The sequence below is a fragment of the Mercenaria mercenaria genome, chromosome 14 (assembly GCF_021730395.1).
Source record: "Mercenaria mercenaria strain notata chromosome 14, MADL_Memer_1, whole genome shotgun sequence".
Classification (NCBI taxonomy): Eukaryota; Metazoa; Mollusca; class Bivalvia; order Venerida; family Veneridae; genus Mercenaria; species Mercenaria mercenaria.
The window spans coordinates 66,830,826-66,848,913 of NC_069374.1; the positions used below are offsets into that span (position 1 = coordinate 66,830,826).

Here is an 18,088-nt window from a genome sequence, read left to right on the forward strand (position 1 = left end):
TCGCCCGGCGTCCGTCCGTCCATTGTACGTCCGTCCACACTTCCCTTTAAACAACATCTCCTCCTAAACCAACAGGCCAATTTTGATGAAACTTCACAGGGATGTTCCTTGGATGACCCCCTTTCAAAATTGTTCAAAGAATTGAATTCCATGCAGAACACTGGTTGCCATGGCAACCGAAAGGAAAAACTTTAAAAATCTTCTTCTCAAAAACCAGAAGCCCTAGAGCTTAGATATTTGGTGTGAAGCATTGCCTAGTGGACCTCTACCAAGTTTGTTCAAATCATGACCCCGGGGTCAAAATTGACCCCGCCCCAGGGGTCACTTGATTTTACAAAAGAAAATCTTAAAAAATCTTCTTCTCAAAAACCAGAAGCCTTAGAGCTTAGATATTTGACATGTAGCATTGCCTAGTGGACCTCTACTAAAATTGTTCAAATCATGACCCCGGGATCAAAATTGACCCCGCCCCAGGGGTCACTTGATTTTACATAGGAAAATCTTCAAAAAATTTCTAAAAATAAACCAGAAGGTCTAGAGCTTAGATATTTCACATGTAGCATTGCCTAGTGGACCTCTACAAAATTTGTTCAAATCATGGCCCTCGGGGTCAAAATTGACCCCGCCCCAGGGGTCACTTGATTTTACATAGGAAAATATTTAAAAAATCTTCTTCTCAAAAACCAGAAGCCCTAGAGCTTAGATATTTGACATGTAGCATTGCCAAGTGGACCTCTACTAAAGTTGTTCAAATTATGACCCGGGGGTCAAAATTGACCCCGCCCTAGGGGTCACTTGACTTTACATAGGAAAATCTTCAAAAGTTTTCTAAAATTAAACCAGAAGGCCTAGAGCTTAGATATTTCACAGGTAGCATTACCTAGTGGACCTCTACAAAATTTGTTCATATCATGATCTCCTGGGTCAAAATTGACCCCGCCCCAGGGGTCACTTGATTTTACGTAGGAAAATCTTCAAAAATTTTCTAAAAATAAACTAGAAGGCCTAGAGACTAGATATTTGACATGTAGCATTGCCTAGTGGACCTCTACAAAATTTATTCAAACCTTGTCCCCTGGGGTCAAAATTGACTCCGCCCTAGGGGTCACTTGATTTTACATAGGAAAATCTTTAAAAAAAATTCTAAAAATAAACCAGAAGGCCTAGATCTTAGATATTTGACATGTAGCATTGCCTAGTAGACTTTTACAAAGTTTATTCAAATCATGACCCCTGGGGTCAAATTGACCCTGCCCCATGGGCATAGAAAAATCTTCAAAACTTTTCTAAAAATAAACCAGAAGAGCTTAGATATTTGACATGTAGCATTGCCTAGTGGACCTCTACAAAAAGTTTTCAAATCTTGTTTTTAAAGTTACTTAAAGAAAATTTCAACTATATTTTCTCATAATTCTTTTGATTGATTTCTGTTATGATCTTTTGACCTTGAAGACTTGTCCTTAAGTGCAATGATAACAGGTGAGCGATACAGGGCCATCATGGCCCTCTTGTTTTTTGGATTGGTCAATTTCCTTTAGAGTTTTTGCCCTTGATTTAATGAAAAATCCATGTCTGCAGCCATTTTTCAGTAACAAGCTGGTAGAATTTCATAAAACTTGAAATATGAACCAACATACTTCGATGATGCCTGTCTTTTTTTTTTTAATTGGTCAATTTTCCTTAGAGTTATTGCCCTTTAATTGTTTAAAAACCCATAGATTTGTACATAACAAACCAACCAATTGGTAGAATTTCATTAAACTTCTTTCATTCTTTTCCAGGAACATTTATTATAAACATGTGAAAATTTTTTTTTTTCATTCCTTTTTTAGCTCACCTGTCACATAGTGACAAGGTGAGCTTTTGTGATCACCGGTCGTCTGTCCGTCCGTGCTTCAAAAACTTCTTGTCTGCATGATAGCGGTTTCATTTATGATTTTATTTTAATCAAACTTGCACACAACTTGTATCACCATAAGATCTCGGTTCCTTTCTTGAGCTGGCCAGATCCTATTATGGATTCCAGAGTTATTGCCCCTGAAAGGGCCAAAATCAGCTATTTTGACCTTGCCTGCACAATAGCAGCTTTATTTATGATTTGAATTAAGCCAAACTTGCACACAACTTGTATCACCATAAGATCTTGATTCCTTTCTTGAACTGGCCAGATTCCTTTATGGGTTCCGGAGTTATGGCTCCTGAAAGGCCCAGAATTAGCTATTTTGACCTTGTCTGCACAATAGCAGCTTCATTTATGATTTGAATTTAATCAAACTTGCACAAAACTTGTGTCACCATAAGATCTTGGTTTCTTTTTTGAACCGGCCAGATCCCTTAATGGGTTCCAGAGTTATGGCCCCTGAAAGGGCTAGAATTAGCTACTTTGACCTTGTCTGCACAATAGCAGCTTCATTTATGATTTGATTTTAACCAAACTGGCACATAACTTGTATCACCACAAGATCTTGGTTCTTTCCTTGAAATGGCCAGATCCCTTAATGGATTCCAGAGTTATGGCCCCTAAAAGGTCCAAATTTTGCTATTTTGGCTTTTGCAGCCATATAGAGACTTCATTTATGGTTAGATTTGATACAAACTTCCAAAATATCTTCAACAACAATAATCTTGGATTCCATGATGAATCTGTCAGATGCAATCGTAGGTTCCAGAGTTATTTTATATCTGATTACCTCCCCTGATTGTAATCAAAATGGATTTATATCAGTAAGTACTTATAGGACTTATTTGAAATTTCATTATTGTCATTAGTTGGACTGAGACAATCAGGGTAGATAACTATGGACTGATTTTTATTTCAAATTACCTCCCTTTATTTCAAATTAAAATGTGTATATCTCCGTAACTAATGAAGATACTGATCTGAAATTTCATTTATGTCAACAGGTGGACTTGGACAATCAGGGAAGATACATGTTGACTGAATTTATGACAAATTACCTCCCTTTATCTTTTTTATCTAAATGAATACACCTTAGCAGCTTCTAATGAGATTGGTTTGAAACGTTATTTATGTCTTCCATGGTAAGAAATAGTGGTATTAGATAACTCTTGATTGAACATTTATCGATTTGAATATTTTACTTGGGGTTTAAAAGTTAATACAACAAAAACAAAAATAATGGTCTTTCGAAAACGGGGGAGATTACGCCATGATGAAAAATGGTCCTATAATGGCCAGAATATTGAAGTACTTGATAATTTTGATTACCTAGGTACTGTTTTTAAATACAGGTAATTTTCCATTAAACCAGGAGCATTTAGTTGGTAAAGCCCTTAAGACAATGAACATACTATTATTTAAATGTAAACAATTTGATATAAAACCAAAAATATTATGTCAGTTATTATGCTTCGGAAATATGGGGGTATAGAAAATCTAAAGAGATAGAACGTTTACATTTAAAGTTTTGTAAAAGACTATTACAAGTCAAAATAAATACGTGTAATGCTGCAGTGTATGGAGAATTAGATATATATCCTCTATATCATTGTTAGATATGTAAGAATTATTAAATATTGGTTTAAACTTGTATATAGTAATAACATTATGCTCAAAACAATTTACAATATGGCATTAGACGTTTGTAATAGTGGTTGTATAAACTGGGTATCAAATGTTAAGAAGTTACTAAATGATTACGGATTTTCATATGTGTTTGATAATCCTGATACTATTCATATTGATAAATTCATACATGATTTTCGATTATGAATAATTGATACATATAAACAGGAATGGAATATAAGTGTTAATAATAGTTCAGTACTAGATATGTATAGAATATTTAAAACAAGTCATGACTACGAATGCTATTTAGACGTACTACCCCGAAGTCTTAGATTTTATTTTGTTAGACTAAGTCTTTCAGCTCATCCTTTAAGAATACAAACGGGAAGATATTTACGTAACAATATTCCACGAAATGAACGTTATTGTTTGTGTTGTAATAAACGAGACTTAGAGGATGAATTTCACTTTATTTGTATTTGTCCATATAATCAACAAATACGTAAAAAATATACTAAGCGACAGTATTTTGTAAATCCATCAGTTTTTAAGTTCTATTCACTACTAAATGCGACCAACAAAGATGAGCTTATTAATGTGTGTAAATATATCAAAGAGGCAATCAAAAAAAGAAATTCGGTTATTAATAATACATTATAAAGAACCCATGTCATTGTATTCTCACTTCCTTTGTTAATTACGTTATATTTGATTATATATTATATGTCTAGGTATTGTTTTCTCTTTTCTAGTTGTTAATAACATGTTTGTTACTTTCTTTAAAATTGTATGAACGTGATTATGTATATTGTAATATTGGTGTTTAGACGATGTACGATGTACAAGTCTCAATAAAATTCTGTTCTGTTCTGTTAAATTTCGGCAAAGATAGTCACTGGTTTTTACGATATCATTTTAACTATAATTTTATCATGAAAGGGTAAGGCAGTGGTTCCAATTCTTTTCATACACAGATCGTCCCAGAACCACATGAGTTCTTATATTGCTACACAGAACAGTGGTGCGGTGCAATGACCCGGCAACTTAAATGAACTCGTACAAAACATGTTTGACACAGTCTTACACAATTCACTCAACCTTTGTGATTTAATCAACGCGTTATTCCCGAGGCACTGTTTATGCTCAGTTCACTTAGCACCTGACTTTCGTGACAACATGTTGTTATTGTTAGAGCAAGCGCGGGTTTTCAGAGAGGCGAGTCAACAAAATGGTATGTAATTTTTTTATTCTCTGTTTTCTTTTCTATTTTCTTTCTATTGCTGTCGTTATTTCTTTTCTCATTTCTTCCGTTAAACTTGTAAATGATTCATTTTGTGGTTTTCGCCCATCTTTACCTGTGATTATCATTCAAATTCCTGTAAACGCAAGAAACTACTTCTAGAGAAATATCTAATACAACAGTTTGTTTTCTTTACACTGATTATAAAGATTGATTCCAAAGAATATTCATTAGCTTTAATGTATTTTACTGGGGGTGAAAAGCCAGTCGTTCTCGAGATTTTTTCAGCACGCATTCATTCCGTATAGGGACCGATGCCATTATTATGCACAAACTAGATAGATATGATGGAATTTTCGCCTGTACTTTTTGCTATTGCCTGAAGTGAACGGTTGCTATGGAAACAATCAAATTATGTTTTGTGCACGTATTTTTTACTGGGAACATGTGACTGTGACAACAACTTGGCATCCATCAAAAATTGTGCAAAAAAGGGACGCATGGCGTGGCTTACAACAGACTTCCGCTCTACCATTTAAATTGAAAATTAATTTGAAAATATTTATTTAAAATAAAGTTATATACTGTTCTATTACACCATATGTTGTCAAACCATTATAGACAAATAATCGTTAATTGGTTTATTTTAGGGCCAACTATTAACGTTAATCATATCCTGGAATACAGATTCCGGGTCTTTCTATCGATTGCAAAGCAGTATACTAGTAAACAAATATTTTAAAAATTGCCTTCATAGCTTTAACTGCAAGTGAGACATTAACGTTTAACAAATCATGTTTTATTGCAGTTTTTCAGGTTGCTATGGTGGCATTGCATAGATGACAGACCATCCATGATTCATACACAACATCGACTGACGTGGATTCAGATTTGGAGCAGGAAGGGTGTGTATTTTTTCCTTTTTGTTTAGTTCGTCGGATTTTTGAGAATGAGTCTACGCGTAATTTCGTCACTTGATCGTCGGCGTCGGCGTTTGTTAAATTTTTTGTTTAGGCCCGCCTTTTCTGATAAACCATAAGAGCTACAGCTTTGAAACTTTGCGTACTTGTATGTCATCATTAGGTGACTGTGTAGGCCAAGAACCACAGCTGTGATATGCATTTTGTCAAAATTATGGCCCTTTTTGTACTTAGAAAATTTGAGTTTCTTGGTTAAAGTTTTTGTTTAGGTCCACCTTTTCTTAAAACTATACGAACTACAGCTTTGAATCTTTGCACACTTGTTTATTATCATTAGGTGACCGTGTGTAGGCCAAGAATCATAACTCTGTTATGCATTTTTTTCAGAATTATGGCCCTTTTTGTACTTCGAAAATTTGAGTTTCTTGGTTAAAATTTTTGTTTAGGTTCACCTTTTCTGAAAACTATACGAGCTACAGCTTTGAATCTTTGCACACTTGTTTATTATCATTAGGTGACCGTGTGTAGGCCAAGAATCATAACTCTGTTATGCATTTTTTCAGAATTATGGCCCTTTTTGTACTTCGAAAATTTGAGTTTCTTGGTTAAAATTTTTGTTTAGGTTCACCTTTTCTGAAAACTATACGAGCTACAGCTTTGAATCTTTGCACATTTGTTTATCATCATTAGGTGACCGTGTGTACATACAGATCATGGACTAAGATGTTGTCAGATCTGCAGCATAAATGGTGTGTATGTTTTCATATTTTCTTTGTCTGAAATGTCTAAGGTACCCCTAGAATTAATATAGGTTTCTGTTTTACACATGACTTTCTGTTTTTCCCCCTAAATATTAAATGGGCAGCCGCGGAAACATACGTCTAGGCAATGAAATAAATAGATGGCAGCCGTTCAGATGTACAAAGTTATACAGTCAGCAGATTTTGGAAAATACAGGGAGTGTACATGTATGTTTACTTTTTCTTTTTTTGTGGCAACATTTTGATACATTTGTTTCTGTTTTTACACATGTCTTTCTGTATCTATACACTCAACGCGAACAGTGTTACCATGGAAACGTTTCTCTACATCTAGGCAATGGTGAAATGGATGACCAATGTTCAGATGTTCTAAGTTTTATAGCAGATTTTAGAGCATATAGGTTGTGTATACATACTTTTTCATTCTTGTACATTTGTTTATGTTTCACACATGCCTTTTTAGCTCGACTATTCATAGAATAGTAGAGCTATTGGACTCGCCCATGCGTCGGCGTCCGCGTCCGCGTCGGCGTCCGCGTCCCGATTTTGGTTAAGGTTTTGTATGTAAGCTGGTATTTCAGTAATCACTTGTGGGAATGGATTGAAACTTCACACACTTATTCACTGTGACCAACTGACTTACATTGCATAGGTTCCATAACTCTTTTTTGCTTTTTTACAAAATTATGCCCCTTTTTCGACTTAGAAATTTTTGGTTAAGGTTTTGTATGTAAGCTGGTATCTCAGTTACCACTTGTGGGAATGGATTGAAACTTCACACACTTATTCACTGTGACAAACTGACTTACATTGCACAGGTTCCATAACTCTTTTTTTTGCTTTTTTACAAAATTATGCCCCTTTTTCGACTTAGAAATTTTTGGTTAAGGTTTTTTATGTAAGCTGGTAACTCAGTAACCACTTGTGGGAACGGATTGAAACTTCACACACTTATTCACTGTGATGAACTGACCTACATTGCACAGGTTCCATAACTCTATTTTGCTTTTTTTACAAAATTATGCCCCTTTTTCGACTTAGAAATTTTTGGTTAAGGTTTTGTATGTAAGCTGGTATCTCAGTACTTACTAATGGGAATGGATTGAAACTTCACATACTTGTTCACTGTCATGATTTGACATGCACTAAGCAAGTCCCGTAACTCTACTCTTTTTTTTCAAATTTATGCCCCTTTTTCGACTTAGCAGTTTTTGGTTAAATTGTTGTATGTATACTGATATCTCAGTATCCACTAATTGGATTGGATTGAAACTTCACACACTTGTTCACTGTCATGATCTAACATGCACTGTGAAGGTCCCATAACTCTGCTTTGCATTTTTACAAAATTATGCCCCTTTGACTTAGCAGTTTTTGGTTAAGTTTTTGTATGTAAGCTGGTATCTCAGTATCCACAAATTGGAAAGGATTGAAACTTCACACACTTGTTCACTGTCATGATATGACATGCAGTACAGAGGTTCAATACCTCTACTTTGTATTTTACAAAATTATGCCCCTTTTTCGACTTTTGTATTCATTCAATTGACAAGGCTGTTGAATAGTCGAGCGTTGCTGTCCTCCGACAGCTCTTGTTGTATCTGTACTCTCAACCTAAACAGGGTTATCACGGAAACGTACCTCTACATCTAGGCAATGGTATAATGGATGGCCGATGTTCAGGTGTACAAAGTTATACAGCAGATTTTGGAGCATAAATGGTGTGTATGTTTACTTTTTTAGCTCGACTATTCGAAGAATAGGGGAGCTATCCTACTCGCCCCGGCGTCGGCGTGAGCGTCACACAAATGTTAAAGTTTGCGTACCACCCCAAATATTTTAAAGTCCATTGAGATATTGCTTTGATATTTTGCATACTTGTTTACCATCATGATCCCAGTCTGTAAAAAGGAGGAGGCAACTCTATCAAGCATTTTGACTGAATTATGGCCCCTTTTCGACTTAGAATATGCTTATTGTAATGTTAAAGTTTTACTCATAGCTTATATTATACTATCAAGCACTGAGAATAGTCGAGCACCCTGTCCACTGACAGCTCTTGTTCTTTTATTTTGGCAAAACTTTGATATACTTGTTTCTCTTTTTACACATGCCTTTTGTATCTATACACACAATTGCAACAGGGTTCCATGGAAACGTTTCTCTATGTCTAGGCATTGGTATAATGGATGGCCGACGTTCAGATGTACAGTTTTACAGCAGATTTTGGAGCATAAAGGGTGTGTATGTTTACTTTTCAGCTCGACTATACGAAGTATAAGGAGAGCTATCCTACTCGCCCTGGCGTCGGCGTCGGCGTCTTTCCGCGTCCCCACCTTGGTCAAAGTTTTGGTGCACTTTCTCTTTTTAGCTCATCTGATTTTTTGAAAAAAAAAATGATGAGTTATTGTCATCACTTGAGCGGTTGTCGGCGTCGGCGTCGGCATCGGCGTTGCCTGGTTAAGTTTTATGTTTAGGTCAGCTTTTCTCCTAAACTATCAAAGCTATTGCTTTGAAACTTGGAATACTTGTTCACCACCATAAGCTGACCCTGTATAGCAAGAAACATAACTCCATCTTGCTTTTTGCAAGATTTATGGCCCTTTTGTACTTAGAAAATATCAGATTTCTTGGTTAAGTTTTATGTTTAGGTCAACTTTTCTCCTAAACTATCAAAGCTATTGCTTTGAAACTTGGAATACTTGTTCACCATCATAAGCAGACCCTGAACATCAAGAAACATAACTCCATCTTGCTTTTTGCAAGAATTATTGCCCCTTTTGGACTTAGAAAATCAGTTTTCTTGGTTAAGTTTTATGTTTAGGTCAGCTTTTATCCTAAACTATCAAAGTTATTCCTTTAAAACTTGCAACACTTGTTCACCATCATAAGCTGACCCTGTACAGCAAGAAACATAACTCCATCCTGCTTTTTGCAAGATTTATGGCCCCTTTTGGACTTAGAAAGTATCAGATTTCTTGGTTAAGTTTTATGTTTAGGTCAACTTTTTCTCTTAAACTATCAAAGCTATTGCTTTAAAACTTGCAACACTTGTTCACCATCATAAGCTGGCCCTGTACAGCAAGCAACATAACTCCGCCCTGCTTTTTGCAATAATTATTGCCCCTTTTGGACTTAGAAAAATCATTTTCTTGGTTGAATATTATGTTTAAGTCAACTTTTCTCATAAACTATCAAAGCTATTGCTTTAAAACTTGCAACAGTTTTTCACCATCATAAGTGGACACTGTACATCAAGAAACATAACTCTATCCTGCTTTTTGCAAGAGTGATGGCCCTTTTTAGACTTAGAAAATCATGGGTAGGACAATATTTCTATTATACAAAAAAAATCAGATGAGCGTCAGCACCCGCAAGGCGGTGCTCTTGTTTCTACTTATCTCTGTAGTTACTTGATGGATTTGATTCAAACTTGAAATACTTATTCCTCATCATCACCCACATCATCTGACATAAGGACCATAACCCTGGCACCAATATTTCATGAATTATCCCCCCCCTTTTCACTTAGATTTTCAGGATAAAGTTTTGATGCACTTTCATTCTATCTCTGTTATTTCTGAATGGATTTCATTCAAACTTAAAATAGTTGTTCAGCATCATCACCCACATCATATGGCACAAGATGCATAACTCTGGCACCATTTTGTCATGAATTATTCCCCCTTTTTACTTAGAATTTTAGGTTAAAGTTTTGGTGCACTTTCACTCTACCTCTGTTATTACTGAATGGATTTGATTCAAACTTAAAATAGTTGTTCAACATCATCACCCACACCATATGATGCAAGGTGCATAACTCTGGCACCAATTTTTCATTAATTATTCCCCCTTTTTACTTAGAATTTTAGGTTAAAGTTTTGTTCAACATCATCAACCACACTATATGACACAAGCTGCATAACTCTGGCACCAATATTTAATGAATTATGCCCCTTTTTGCTTAGGATATACTTATATAGTGTTTTGATACATTTTATCTTTACCTCTCTTATTACTTTAAGTTGATATTTTTGACATAGACTCAGGCTATTGTGCAATATCTTCATCCACAATTGGAGTCATTAAACACTCCAGTGACAGCTCTAGTTTCCTCAGATGTGCCCAGTTTCACTATCCAGCATCGAAATAGTCGAGCGCGCTGTCTCCTGTGACAGCTCTTGTTCCTTCTTGTGGCAATACTTTGATACATTTGTTTTTGTTTCACACATGCCTTTTGTATCTATACACACAGCTGCAACAGGGGCTCCATGGAAACGTGTCTCTACGTCTAGGCTTTGGTATAATGGGTGACCAACGTTCAGAGTTTGGTGTGTATGTTTACTTTTTATTTTTTGTGGCAACAAATTTGATATACTTGTTTCTCTTTTTATACATGCATCCCTGTATCTATACATTTAACAGGGTTACCGTGAACCCTTACCACCACATCTTGGCAGTAGTATATATGGATGACCGACGTTTAGATGTACAAAGTTTTACAACGATTTTGGAGCATATAGGGTGTGAATGTTTACTTTTTCTTACATGTGGCAACACGTTGATATATTTGTTTCTCATTTTACACATACCTCTCTGTATGTATACACGCAACAGGGTCACCATGGGAACGTACCGCCACAAACACATATAGACAATGACAGGGTTCAGATGAGCAGATTTTAGAGCATATACGGTTAGTACATGTATGTCTACTTTTCCTTTTATGTGGCAACGCTTTGATACGTTTGTTTTTGTTTTTACACATGCCTTTCTGTATTTATACATTCAACTTTAACAGGGTTACCATGGAAACGTACCTCAATATCTAGGCATGGGTATATTGGATGAGCAACGTTCAGATGTACGAAGTCGTACATCAGATTTTAGAGCATATAAGGTGTGTATGTTTACTTTTTCTTTTTTTTTTGTGATGTCACTTTGATATACTTGTTTTTCATTTTACACATGCCCCTCTGTATCTATAAACACAACAGGACTACCGTGGAAACTAACATCTACATCTAGGCAAAGGTATAAATGGATGACGACGTCCAAATCTACAAACAACAGTGAGAGAAATCCTGCAACCGATAACGATCACGTGACAAACGCTTAGCTTTAAATAGTCTAAGCTTTGCTAGGACCCGTAAATGAATTCAGGCAAAACTTGAATATAAACAAACATCTGGATGAAATGTGCGGTTATTGAAAACTCAATCTACCTTACATGTGCTTTGCTGCGTAATTCTTGGTGGTCGGTGTTTGCTGTTTTGTCAGGGATTTGTTTGGCTATTTGATGGTGTTTGTGGTGGTTTTGGTGTTTGTTATGGTGTTTGTGGTGGTGTTTTGGTGTTTGTTGTGTTTTTGGTGCTTTCCATGTGGTCTTCTCGGTTGTATTCGATCATGTTTGTGTTGTTTTGTTAAAATGGGCGTTTGGTGCGAATTGTATGTCGCATTTGGTTCTTCATCGTACGTTCCGTTACAAGGTGAATTTCTTTTTGCCATTAGCAGTACATTATAACTAGATTTATTCATGTACACAAAATTAATCGAATAAGTTAAATATTGCGTTTTTTAGCTCATCTGATTTTTTGAAAAAAAATGATGAGTTATTGTCATCACTTGAGCGGTTGTCGGCGTCGGCGTCGGCGTCGGTGTCGGCGTCGGCGTCGGCGTCTGCGTCGGCGTTGCCTGGTTAAGTTTTATGTTTAGGTCAGCTTTTCTCCTAAACAATCAAAGCTATTGCTTTGAAACTTGGAATACTTGTTCACCATCATAAGCTGACCCTGTACAGCAAGAAACATAACTCCATCTTGCTTTTTGCAAGATTAATGGCCCCTTTTGTACTTAGAAAATATCAGATTTCTTGGTTAAGTTTTATGTTTAGGTCAACTTTTCTCCTAAACTATCAAAGCTATTGCTTTGAAACTTAAAATACTTGTTCACCATCATAAGCAGACCCTGTCCATCAAGAAACATAACTCCATCTTGCTTTTTGCAAGATTTATTGCCCCTTTTGGACTTAGAAAATCAGTTTTCTTGGTTAAGTTTTATGTTTAGGTCAGCTTTTATCCTAAACTATCAAAGCTATTGCTTTAAAACTTGCAACACTTGTTCACCATCATAAGTTGACCCTGTACAGCAAGAAACATAACTCCATCCTGCTTTTTGCAAGATTTATGGCCCCTTTTGGATTTAGAAAATATCAGATTTCTTGGTTAAGTTTTATGTTTAGGTCAACTTTTTCTCTTAAACTATCAAAGCTATTGCTTTGAAACTTGCAACACTTGTTGACCATCATAAGCTGACCCTGTACAGCAAGCAACATAACTCCATCCTGCTTTTTGCAATAATTATTGCCCCTTTTGGACTTAGAAAATCATTTTCTTGGATGAGTATTATGTTTAAGTCAACTTTTCTCATAAACTATCAAAGCTATTGCTTTAAAACTTGCAACAGTTTTTCACCATCATAAGTGGACACTGAACATCAAGAAACATAACTCTATCCTGCTTTTTGCAAGAATGATGGCCCTTTTTAGACTTAGAAAATCATGGGTAGGACAATATTTCTATTACACAAAAAAAATCAGATGAGCGTCAGCACCCGCAAGGCGGTGCTCTTGTTTGTTTTTGTTTTTTTTTTTTTACTTTTAGATAGCTGCAGAGACATACCATGAAAAATGCAGACGACAGATATATGGTGCAGACGACATCTCGGTAAACGCGCGCAATTGTTCTGTTTTATTTCTGTTGTTTATTCTTTTCGTTTTGTACTGCTGTTTTTTTTTCTACTAGAATGTCGGGGTACTTGGAGAATAAAGACGCAGACGGATATGGAGACGCGTACTGTCCTATTTTGTATACATTTCTCTGCAGACTTCCAAAATGGTGGATGATGTTGACTAGAAGCACGTGTGAATATATCTTTTGTAGATATCATGTAATGGTTCAGTGGATGGTGAAGCCATGGTGTTTGATATTGACTACAAGCTTGTACATGGATGTCATGTTGTAGGTTTCACAGAGGGTAAATGGACGGTGCAGCAATGGTGGCTTATGTTGACACTTTCATATGTTTGTTTGTTTTTTTGTTTGTGTTTTTTTTTCACATGCATTTCTGTATCTTTACTCTTTACAGGTGTACCTCTACATCTAGGCAGTGGTACAATTGATGACCGGCGTTCAGATGCACACAAATATATAGCAGATTTTGGAGCGTATATGGCGTGTATGTTTACTTTTCATTTCTTGTGTAAACAGAATGATGTGTTTCTGTTTTTATCCCCCGACGAAAGTCGGAGGGATATAGTTTTGGCGTTGTCCGTCCGTCCGTCTTTCCGTCCGTCCGAGCTCACATTTGCATACTTAGGTGGCTATAGGAACAATAGGTAACTGTACTTTTTCTTTGATGTCATTCATTCCGTAAGGCTTTTATCTGGCTATTTTTCTCTTACGTGGCTAAAAGAACAATGGAGAGAACAAAAGAGTAACCACATAAGTATCCATATGTAGGAACGTCCGTCCGTCCGTCCGGAGCCATATCTAGGAAATGGTTGGGAATATTTATATAAAACTTCATATACATGTTCACCAGTATGAGTTTTTGCGGCCCGTCAAGTTTCAGTCAGATTGCTCTAGTAACACCAGAGTTATGGCCCTTATAAGTTTCTAGTGTTAACTATATAGGGTACTATAAGTATGGCAATTTCTGCATCATAACTTTTGATATATTTAACCTAGAACTATGAAACTTAAACAGAATTTAGATCACCATAATGTGGTTGTGTACACACAATTTCGTTTATTTTGTAAATTAAGAGTTATTGCCCTTTAATTGTATAAAAATCCACTTAGAATTTCATTAAATTTCGTTCATTCTTTTCCATGAACATTTATTGTAAACATGTGAAGTTGTGTACCCACACCTAGTCACCCCCTTACCTTGATCACACCACTCCCCCTCTGCCCACCCCCCCAAAAAAATAATTCCTTATTTTAGATTTTTTTCAAACAAACTTCATATACATATTTACCACTATGAGGTTATGGGGCCCATCAAGTTTCAGTCAGATTGCCCAAGTAACACCAGAGTTATGGCCCTTAGAAGTTTCTAGTGTTAACTATATAGGGTACTATAGATATGGCAATTTCTGCATCATATCTTTTGATATATTTGACCTTGAACTATGAAACTTAAACAAAATTTAGAGCACTGTAATGTGGTTGTGCACAACAATTTCGTACGGATTTCTTTTGTAACTTCAGAGTTATTGCCCTTTAATTGTCTAAAAATCCACATATTTGTACATAACAAACTTACCGTTTGGCAGAATTTCATTAAATTTCTTTCATTCTTTTCTGTGAACATTTATTATAAACGTGTGAAGTTGTCCACCCACACCTGGTCACCCGATTACCTTGGTCACACCCCCTCCCACCCACCCCCACCAAATGATTTTTTAGCTCGACTATTCATAGAATAGTGAGCTATTGCACTCGCCCATGCGTCGGCGTCGGCGTCGGCGTCTGCGTCCGTGTCCGCGTCCCGATTTTGGTTAAGGTTTTGTATGTAAGCTGGTATCTCAGTAACCACTTGTGGGAATGGATTGAAACTTCACACACTTATTCACTGTGACAAACTGACTTACATTGCATAGGTTCCATAACTCTATTTTGCTTTTTTACAAAATTATGCCCCTTTTTCGACTTAGAAATTTTTGGTTAAGGTTTTGTATGTAAGCTGGTAACTCAGTAACCACTTATGGGAATGGATTGAAACTTCACACACTTATTCACTGTGATGAACTGATCTACATTGCACAGGTTCCATAACTCTATTTTGCTTTTTTACAAAATTATGCCCCTTTTTCGACTTAGAAATTTTTGGTTAAGGTTTTGTATGTAAGCTGGTATTTCAGTACTTACTAATGGGAATGGATTGAAACTTCACATACTTGTTCACTATCATGATCTGACATGCACTAAGCAAGTCCCATAACTCTACTCTCTTTTTTTTTCAAATTATGCCCCTTTTTCGACTTAGCAGTTTTTGGTTAAATTTTTGTATGTAATCTGATATCTCGGTATCCACTAATTGGAATGGATTGAAACTTCACACACTTGTTCACTGTCATGATCTAACATGCACTGTGAAGGTCCCATAACTCTACTTGGCATTTTTACAAAATTATGCCCCTTTGACTTAGCAGTTTTTTGTTAAGTTTTTGTATGTAAGCTGGTATCTCAGTATCCACAAATTGGAAAGGATTGAAACTTCACACACTTGTTCACTGTCATGATATGACATGCAGTACAGAGGTTCAATACCTCTACTTTGCATTTTACAAAATTATGCCCCTTTTTCAACTTTTGTATTAATTCAATTGACAAGGCTGTTGAATAGTCGAGCGTTGCTGTCCTCTGACAGCTCTTGTTTTTTTTATTCCTTATTTTAGATTTCAAAACTTCCATGAATATATATCAACATGCAAGTAGTACCATTCCCCCACCTCGCTCCTCCACCCAGTCATGTCCACCACAGATTATGCATCCTCTGCCCCTCCGCACACTTCACCCATTTTTTTTTCAATCGACATGTGAAATTTTGTTTTCTCACCCGTTCCCCCGCACCCCCACCCCCTAATAAAAATAAATATCATATATTTATATATATACATATATATATATTTCTGTTCCTTTTTTTTAAAAAAATGTTCAAACCTTCAACATGTTAAGTTGTGACTGAACAAACCTTGCCCTCAGCCATGTTGAAGATATCTTACTTGATAGGTTCTCTAAGACATCTGTTTCTTTAAAGTTCAAATGTACCTGTTTTAAACAGCAACACCTGGTGCCAAACCACTCAAAAACAAATATTTGTTCCAGTTAAACTCAAGCTCACATTTCAATTAACTGCATTAATTTTAATTCAAAGCTAAGCTTATTTACACAGTAAGCATATCTCCATACAAAATAAATTCTTTAGTCAGATCAAAGTATTAATACAATTTATCATGTACTCTTTAATTAAACAATTGTTTATCTGTTACTTGATTTTGACTAATGAAATTATTTGCTTTCTTCTAACAACCCTTAACTTTTTCCGATAATTTTTTTGCCATTCCTCACCACAAACTACCTTTCGGCGGGTGATACCAATTCATCGAATTTGCTTGTGCACATACCTTTCTGTATTATACACTCTATCTAACATGGTTACCATGGAAATGTACCTCTACTCTAGGCCATGGTATTCTGATGACCGACTTCAGTGCACACAAATTTATAGCAGTTTTTTGAGCGTATAAGGGGTTATGTTTACAACCGAATTCGTAAACATCATGTTTTGTAAAACATTAAATATTGCTTTTGTAACCTTAACTCGGCGTTCCATAATTAGCGCGGCTCTTTGTATAAGAAAAATGTGAGTCAAGCTATTTAAACAAAACATAATCAAAAAGCAGAAAGGTCGTTTTGTAATTAGAGAAATTTTAGTTTGAAAATGTGTAAAGTTTGTAAACACGTATGACCTATTAATCGAACTGTACTTTTCATTTCTCCTAAACAAATGATATGATTACTGTATTTGCAAATGCTTCTGTATTTAGACATTCAACCTCAGACAGGGGTATTATGAAACGTACCAGCATTAGTAAAACTGGTGGCTGCGTTTTGGATGGTACAAAAACACACTAGCAGATTTGATCATTATAGGGTGTGTATGTTTACTTTTTTCTTTTTTGTGGCAACATTTGATATACATGTATTGTTTTTTAGTTTACACAAGCCTTTCTGTATCTATACATTCAACAAGGATAAACATGGGAAACTAACATCTACATCTAGACAAAGGTTTCAAGCAGCAGTGAGAGAAATCCTTCAACAGATCACTCGGGAAACGCTTAGCTTCAAGTAATCTAAGCCTTGCCTAGGACCTGTAAATGACTTCAGGCAAAACTTGAATATAAACAAACATCTGGATAATAAGTGTGCTTATTGAATTATTGAAAACCCAATCTACCTTGTATTTTTTGCTGCGGATTCTAGGCTTGCTGTTTGCTGTTTTGTCAGGCTTTTGTTTACTAATGGTTCTTTACTTGTGGTGATTGGGTTTGTGGTGTTGTTTGTGTGTTTTGTGGTGTTGGTATTGGAGTTTGTGGTGGTAGATTTTGGTGTTGGCGGTGGTGTTTTGTGTTTGGTGGTGGGGGGTTTTGGTGTTTGCGGTGGTGGTTTTGGGTGTTTGTGGTGGTAGTTTTGGGTGTTTGCGGTGGGGTTTTGTGTTTGTGGTGGTGTTTTGGTTTGCGGTGGTGGTGGGTTTTGGTGTTTGGGTGTTGGTTTTTTTGGGTTTGTGGGGGTTTGGGTTGGTGGTGTGGTTTTGGAGTTTGTGGTGTGTTTTGGTGTTTGTAGTGTGTATTCCATGTGATCTTCTCGGTTTTATTCGATTTCGATAATGTTTCATTGTTTTGTTAAAAATAGCTTTTGATGCGAATTGTATTGTCGCATCGGGTTCTTCACACTTTCGATCCGTTACAAAATGATTTTCTTTTTGCCATTAGCACTAGCATTATAACTAGATTTATTGATTACACAATTAAATATTGCCTGTGATTAATTTTTTTTACGCTTCCCATCAG

At 36.0% G+C, this 18,088-nt stretch overlaps 1 protein-coding gene across 1 annotated transcript; it reads right to left on the reverse strand.

The window, feature by feature from the left end:
* Positions 1-17,471: 17,471 nt before the first annotated feature.
* On the reverse strand, positions 17,472-17,873 carry LOC128548223 (uncharacterized). Its single transcript, XM_053522684.1, has one exon. The coding sequence runs from the start codon at positions 17,871-17,873 to the stop codon at positions 17,472-17,474; it is 402 nt and encodes a 133-aa protein (XP_053378659.1).
* Between the last annotated feature and the right edge of the window lie 215 nt (positions 17,874-18,088).